The following is an 8779-nucleotide window of genomic DNA, read 5'->3' on the forward strand; positions in this document are numbered from 1 at the left end:
GAATCATGATTAACCACGTGTAAAAATGATTTTGCAAAATCAAAAATATCTTTAGTTTAAAAATAATGGCATATATAAGCCTTTTCTCAAACGAAAGTGACATAGATGAGCCGAACTTTTAACAGATGACATAGATGAGCCTTTTCTCAAAGTTAGATAGTATATTTGAGCTTTTCTCCTAATATTAGTGAGTTCAAAAATATGTGGGAGATGACATATTTCTTACCAAATTTGGCGAGTCATTTTCAAACTTTATCCTTTTGAGCAAGTGCAGAGCTAAGTGGGGGTTCGAACGAACTAGTACTTTTTTCATAGATTCTATAGTAATATTAGAAAATTAAATAAATATACATGTGTATTAACTTGTGAATCCTCAACAAAATTGATTGAGGATTTAATGGATGTTTCTTAAGTCACTTTAATCAAAACTTTCAGAATTTGAATTGAATAAGTGTCGTTCGTCTATACATGAACTTGGAACAAATGAAAAAAAAGTGTAATGGAAAGGAAAAATCATCATATTCCTTGTGTTTCAAGGAAATAATATAAGAGTATTTTTTTAAAGGAAAAAGAAGAGAAGGCATATAAGCTGTTTTTTATTTAATTTGGAATGAATGCTAAAACTATGGTTTACGTGATGATTAGATGTTGTAGGGGTGTTCACAAAAAATTAAAAAATAAATAAATTATAAGTATAATGTGTGCGTGTACGTGTGTGCGTGATTATAAATTTCTTAAAAATAATAATAACACATATATTATCTTTTTTCAACTCTTGATTCGAAATCTAGATGTTCCTCTTTAATTATTCACTTCTTTACATTTACTTTTAACTTTCTGGTATGATTTATAGTCTTTAATTAGATAAGTTCAGTAACTTATTTTATGTTTAAAATAACTTCTCTTTAAGTCTTTTGGTTATTCATTATTATTTAATTTAACTATCGTCAAGATATTTGAATAAATCTCAACATTTTAATTATTTTTTTGCACAAAAAAGTTAATTTTATTCGAAAAGTTTTGTAAGTTCTTTTGAAATGATTAAATTCTTAGATAATGCATATAATTTTCAAGAAAAAGCTACACACATAACTTGATTACATATATATTCTCTTCTTCGAAATTTGTAATTGACTTAGTAGTGCTACGCTTAAATATAGTCAATTTAAAATATGCTTAGAAGTATCTTTCACATATTTAAAAGAAAATGACAAGCAATTAATTATTTTTTTTGACAAAACTAACAAAAATTGAAGTGATAAAAATCAACATAATTGATTTGATATTGGCCAATATTTAAGAAAACCAACTTAATTGGTTTGAATTCATTTTTAGATTATTTGGAATATCTAAAAACAACAGCAATTATTTACGCTTATGTTTGTATTAATATAAGTCATCATCAATTCATCATTAGCTTGTATCGTACATCTTAAAATTAAGCAAAAAGTTCTTAAGTGTAAAATATATGTTTTGATAATAATAGAACAAACCATAATACTGATGAAGTTACAAGCTAATTATTAATGAGATACATAATTCTTGGGTTAATACCTCGTATGGTCACTCAACTATCCAATTTTGCCTCAGAAAGTCACTCAACTTTTAATTTTCACTAAAAAGTCACCATGTGAGTGACTTTCTGAGGAAAGACTGGATAGTTGAGTGGCCATCTGAGGTATTAACCCCATAATTCTTCACTGAGGAAGTTTGTTAAGCTTACAATAGACATAATCTTTGTACTTCTTGGTCTTGAATTTGGGTGGGTTGGCCTCATTAATTAACTTAGGGATTGGTCCAACTTCATGCTCTGATGAGGGCTCCAAGAAAACAGGCCATGACATTCTTGTCTTGTACTTGTTCACTGTTGTCCTATGATACACACTCTTATATTTCCCATTGCTAAGAATCTGTTCAACCATTAATCACTCATTTTTAGAAATAGAAGCATACAAATAGAGAGAGAGAGAATGATATAGGGCAGGGGGGGAGCTAGAAGCGTGTATATGTGTTTGAACAAACCTAACTTTTTTCTCAAATGTGGATTTGTGTTAAGAAATTCATTAAATATGTACAAATATAAAATTTAGAATATACTAGTTATTAATTACCACTCTAAAATCTAGAACCCATAAATTGAAATCCTAACTCCTCCTGTATAATACAGAATTTGCCGAATACCAATAATAATAACTAGGGTATTTCAATTTTAGGGAAAACAATATACACAAATTGAACTCACTAGGTTCGGACCATATCCAATATATTTACCCTTATTAGACCAACTATCCAAATATTTTATGTGACTGCCTCCTTATTCTATTCACTGAACCATTACTTCTATATTCTCGATACCAGCAAAGTATATATATACTTTGATGGTATCTATATATCTAATGGTATCAAGCAGTAATTGAGCAGTCTTTCCACTGAACACTATATGTTCCTCCTTGATGTCATCAGAGTATATATACTCTAATGGTATCAGGGAGTAATTGAGTAGTGTTTTCACTGAAGCACTGCTTCTTCCTTTTTTGATACCATCATAGTATATATATACTTTGATGGTATCAAAATATCTAATGGTATCAAGCAGTAATTGAGCAGTCTTTCCACTGAACACTATATGTTCCTCCTTGATGTCATCAGAGTATATATACTCTAATGGTATCAGGGAGTAATTGAGTAGTGTTTTCACTGAAGCACTGCTTCTTCCTTTTTTGATACCATCATAGTATATATATACTTTGATGGTATCAAAGGGCGAGGTGGGGTGGGGGGGGGGGGGGGGGGGGGGTAAAAGTAAAGAGATAACCGCTTGTAAATATGAGTTACAAGTATTTTTTCACTAAATTTTATTATCAATAATCTTACTACGGCCTGATTCCCAAGCAAAATTGAAGTCGACTACATGAATACTTGGTGATGGTCCAATTAATTTTGGGGTATGGGAAATCCAAGTAGTTCAATGCACCCAAAATGATAGAATGATCAACAAGAAGGCAATAGGAGATATACCTCAACTTGGTCACCAATGTGGACAATTATAGCATTTGGTATGTAGTTGACATCATACCAATGACCATCCTTAAACACTTGGAGTCCTTGGACTTCATTTGGGACAAGAAGGGTGATATATGACATATCTGTATGGGCCACAACTCCAAGAGCCAAATCAGGCCTTGGGCATGGTGGATAATAATTGATCTTTAACATGTAAACTATGTCTTCACTACCAGCTGCCTCCATCATTTCATGGCCTTCCAAACCAAGCCCAAGTGACAAGCTCCTAAATATACCATCAGCAACTTTTCGCAGCCACTTTGCGTATTCCTCATTTGCTTCCCTAAACAAACGAAAAAAAAGAGTTAGTTTAACATTTACCAATTGAAAAGGTAAATATCTAATGATCATATGACGTTTGTGATCTTCGTTTTATATATATATATATATATGTTATTTTTTGATTATTTGTATTTGTATACATATTTAAAACTACAATATGTGTAAACACAAATGATTCATTCGATTTCACTATTATTGACCGTCTTTTTTATTTTAAAAGTAGATGATTTATTTGTTTAAAATTGAAATTAAATTGACTTTTGTGAGTGATCAATATATTTTAATGAGTTATGTATCTTCAAATAATTCAAGTGAGAAAATAGCAAACATGACTACAAATTTGTTCTTTTCCTAACTAGTTAGAAGGCCATAAAAAATAATAGTATCCGGAAGTTATCTAACTTGATCCAATTATATAAAATAAAAATATCATAATAATTCAAAGGTGTATAATTCGAAAGAAGTTTTTTGTAGGATTTTAAACCAAACACAAAATTAGGTAGGAAGTAATAAATCAAACACGATAAAAAATAATTTCTACATTAATCCTTATGTTACTAATCTTTGTACCAAACGATCCTAGGGAATGAATCAATAAACTCCCCTGGAGTCGGAAAAATAACAAATGAAGCCCCAATTGATAGAACGTTCTACTACTGACACTTGAAAAAACAGCTTTCAAGGACACTGTGATTAATGCAGGAATCTAAGTGTGGTAGTTGAGTATATAGACAAAAGGAGTATTGAGAAAAATGAAATTAGTTACTTTTCGTTCATATAGTAGTATATAATTAACTTAGAATATTATTATTTATATTCAACCACAAGCATCTAACATGGATCCAGCTCCTTTCTACTTATCTTACGCAATTCATTTTCAAAATCTTGCTTGGATTGAAGATATGCATAGATTAAAATATATTGGTAACATTTAATTGACTAAAGCAAAATCCTAATTACAATTTAAATAATTAATCTTTCATATATTTGCTTCCAAAATATTTTTTAATCCCACAAACACTACATATTATTTTTTAGACATTCTCTTCGTACTTTTATTTTCCTGCTCCTCTATGTTATCTTTCCTAGAGTCTATTTTTCAATTTCTTTTTGAGTTAAAATTTTGAAAAAGGAGGAAAAAAAGTTTAAAAATTGTTAGTAAAAATAAGTTCAACATTGATCTAGGGAAAAAGATGTTGTCTAAATCATGCTTAGCATTAGGGGCGTACAAAACCGAATCGAAAATCGAACCAAACCACAAATCGAGTCAATTCGGAAAAAAAACCCGACTAGTGGTTTGGTTTGGTTTTTAAAAAAAAAATCTAACTATATTTGGGTTGGTTTGGTTTTAACTAAAAAAAACCAACCCGAGATCAAACCAACCCGAATTTATATATATAATTTTAAAATTTTATTTTATACATAAAAATATTTACTTTGATATAATTTTTAAATATTTTTATTACTTTTCCATAGTTTTTATCTTTTAATATATTATTTCAAGTGTGAAACTTAGAATTATGAATGGACCAATAAAAATTATAGTTCACAGATGTTGGTAATTATAATAAAGCTTAAATCAAAATCAAATTAATACTAATGCAAAAAGAAAATCAATTCAACACTAAGAATGACAATAATATTGAATATTTGTTCTTTAGTTTTACATTGGTTTAGACAATTAAAATACATAATCCAATTTTAATTTTCTTTAATATTTAGTCATGTAACTAATACTTATTAAACTTAATTTTTAGCACGATTTAATACTTTTAAATTATGATCATTTTCATTATGACTTGTTAATTTGTCAATATTTGTTTTACGTCGATTTCATTATTATTATTTTTTGTTTGGGATATTTTTAGTTGTCATTAATCATATCATATTGTGTTATATTTTTAAGTAAACATCTTAGATAGTTGTATTTTGTTAGGACTAAAGAAATATTTGAAGTACAAGTAAATTATATGTTGTGTATGAATACTTTACTGGAAAAACCGAAAAACCGAAAAACCCGAAAAAACCCAAAAAAACCCGAGGTTTAAAAACCCGAGTTTTTATTGGTTTGGTTTGATTTATAAATTTAAAAATCCGATACAAATGGTTTGATTTGATATTTGAAAAACCCGAACCAACCCTGCCATGTACACCCCTACTTAGCATAAATATTAAAGAAGGAAACTATATTAAGTGATGAAGATCTGCAAGACTTGGTCAGTGAGAACACTTTTCTATTGAAAAAACAAAAGAAATTTAGTCACTGCGAGAAATTCAACATATGTAATTTCTTTTAATTAGTTGGCCGATGTCTATACGATTGATTTATATATATGTGATTTTTGATTATCTGAATTTTTATTTTATTAATTATAAGGGTTCGATTCATCATCTCATAACTTTTTTTTCCATATATGTTTCCTTTTCCTACCGTGACTTCCTTGTGAATATATAACGTAAATACTCCAAGTGACATCGGACGTATTCTATCTTAGCTTGCAAACAAAAAGAATTTGCGGCTTAAAACAAATCATGACAACACTATCATGACAACCATGAAAATTGTTGGACGCATGCATATATCTCTTAGTCTCACATCATAAATAAATTTTCATTATTATTAATGTATTTTAATATGTTGTAATAGGTAATCTATTATTCTTTTACCACTAATCTCATATTCTAGGTATAATAGTAGATCAAGGTATACAAGCCAGGGCAGAGCCAGATTGTGGTCAGGTGTTCATCTAGTGCGGGAGTAAAAAATTTCATGAAGGGTGTCTAGAAATTGCACAACAAAAGTCTTTTTTTATAAAAATTAAAAAATGTTACTAGTGAATTTGAACACACAAGCACCGACTCATTCAAGGTATCTGAAATCCATCAAAGGGATCTGAAATCACTAGGCTACAACAACCTATATTATATCAAGGCTACAACAACCTATACTATATCAAGGCTACAACAACCTGTTATATATTAAAGATGTCTAAAATATGTTATATCATTTTACTTGTATATGTGCCTCCGCCCTTGGTTCATCTGAACCATTTTAGCTAGTTTGTATGTTTACCTATCTAGATTTTAAACTTTTTAGTAAAAGTCTTGATTCCGCCATTAATACGAGTTATTAATATTGTGAATAAACAAAAAAGATGAGTGATATTAGAGAGAGACAAAACCTGTAGGAAGGAGGATTTTTAGGCCAATAACGATAGTTAATGGCAGAAGGAGGCCAAATCTTATGAAACAAATGATCAACCCAACCTTTTTTCCCTTCAATTTCCTTCTGCAAAGAAGTACCATATCCTTCTAAACTTTGTGCCCCTGGCTTCTTTGCAATCAATTCTTTTTCCTCTTGTGGCACTTCCTCAAAAAACTCTTTTCCAACTTTTTGCAAATTCTCAATAACTTCATCAGGTATCCCATGATTTATCACTTGAAAAATACCCCACTCTTTACTAGCCTCAACTATTTCTTTCACTAACTTTTCTTCGTCGTCATCGACATTACTTATGTCGATGACTGGTACCTCAAGTACCACTCCCTGCAGCGTTGTCGCTGCAGGTTGTTCGTTCTCTGAACGAATATATTCTGATGGTATTGTGTCCATGCATTTCGTTATCGACGATATTGCTTGGACCCTTGCCACCTCCATCGTCAAGGCTGTTGTTGCACTCTGACCTTGAATTGTTTTCATTCTTTCTTTTTCCTCTTCCCTATTGCATGCAAATTTTGTTTCCTTTTTATAGGAAAGTGACGCGGTGTGTATTTTTACTTTTTCTCATTTTCAAACCTATTTTTTGCCTTTAATTAACACTAATAGGGGATCTTTTTCTTTTTTGCTTTCTTGTGGGTGAGTTACGTGGATTATTGTGGTTCACTTATACCACCTACTCAACTTAACTTATTAGTAGTATTTGTTTTGTGAATTGTGAAAATCTGTAATGAAAATTAATTATTTTTAAAAAAAAATTATATTCTTAAATTAAAGATAAGTAGAATATATTAAAAGTTTAAGATATGTCATCCGTTAAAACTTTAATCCAAGAAAACCCCAATTGAAAAGTGTTAAAAGTTCTTTGGGGTCTTATTCAGGTAAAAAATATTAATTTTGCAAAATTGAAATTAGAAAATAATGGCATGGATAAGCGTTTTCTTAAACGGCAATGACATAAATTAGCCAAACTTTTAATGAATGACATAAACGAATCTTTTCTTAAAGTTCGATGACATATTTGAGTCTTTTTCCAATAAAAAATTAAAAAATTGTCTGAAAAGGGAAAAAAATAATTATTTTTTAAAGTAATTAAAAAAGAAATATCGGATAAAACTATAAAAATGAAAAAGTACATTGGTGTAATTATGATGGAAAATTGACACTTGGTGTTGTAATTGCCACTCCTTCAACCTACCTACAATTATCTTACAAAATAAAAGAAGGTTTTAGCCTGAGCCACTCCTTCTAACAACCCAAGTCCGGATGACTTGCCTAACTTCAACTTTTCTTTTTATTTTCGTATCTAATAGTTAATTAGAGTATGATTAAATTTGAATTCGTATTAAAATATCCTATATTAAAAGGTAAAATAATTTCTAAAAAGGTGATTCTAGAAAGACTCAAACATGATTTTTTTTTATTAAGAATAAAAACACTTATCACAGTACCAAAACTTGGTAAACTTCAACTTAAAATCAGAGCTCTCAATTGATATTTTCTATGTATAATAATAGTTCAACTTTTTGTTTGGGGCCCTAACATATCCAAAACTATTCAAAATAAGTACTCTTTCAGACTCCTTCATTTTCATTCTTTACAATTTTTTCCAAGTTTCTGCTTTGATTGATAACAAATAGCATAAGTTAAATATAATAATTAAAATTTAGTCAATCAAAGTAAATCTTTAATCATGATTTGAATAATAAATATATTATATTAATTTGATTTCAAAAGTTATTTTGATCCCACAACTTTAATAATCATGCGATTCATGTGGAAAATTGGTTTTACAAAAGATTTGTTCATATAGAAAATTGTTGTAAATTTAAGGCAGGAAAGATTTTAAAATCTTTCTCTTGAAAATATGCATATGCTCTTGGATGAGTACTTATTTAAAGGATTGGTATGCTTTACTTTAACAACTTTTTAAAGCAATTTAATGTAAGAGTAGGAAAATAATATACTATGGGTGACATATTTAAAACTTCACATTGACGTTTCTTATTGTTCAGCATTTATATATTAAAAAATTATGTGTTGCGTAATTAATTTCTTTTCACCATAGCTAAGCTAATGTGTTTGCAAAAATTAAAACCATCTTACTATATATATATTTAGAAATAGTAACGTGTACCTAATATGTAAGGTACTGGAAGGGGATAAAGGCTATATGTCATCGTTTTTATTTATTAAAATAGTACTCTGTGTTTATAC

The 8779-nt window shown here is 29.3% G+C and overlaps 1 protein-coding gene across 3 annotated transcripts; it reads right to left on the reverse strand.

Moving 5' to 3' along the window:
* Positions 1–1438: 1438 nt before the first annotated feature.
* Positions 1439–7083, reverse strand: FLS (flavonol synthase). Of its 3 annotated transcripts, none has more exons than XM_015310666.1 (4): positions 6528–7083; positions 3019–3346; positions 1699–1910; positions 1439–1544 (listed from the first exon to the last, which is right to left on the reverse strand). In XM_015310666.1, coding segments are annotated over exons 1-4 (1059 nt in total). In that variant the 5' UTR covers positions 7046–7083; the 3' UTR covers positions 1439–1543.
* Between the last annotated feature and the right edge of the window lie 1696 nt (positions 7084–8779).

Source organism: Solanum tuberosum, unplaced genomic scaffold (assembly GCF_000226075.1).
Source record: "Solanum tuberosum cultivar DM 1-3 516 R44 unplaced genomic scaffold, SolTub_3.0 scf00134, whole genome shotgun sequence".
In the NCBI taxonomy this organism is placed as follows: Eukaryota; Viridiplantae; Streptophyta; class Magnoliopsida; order Solanales; family Solanaceae; genus Solanum; species Solanum tuberosum.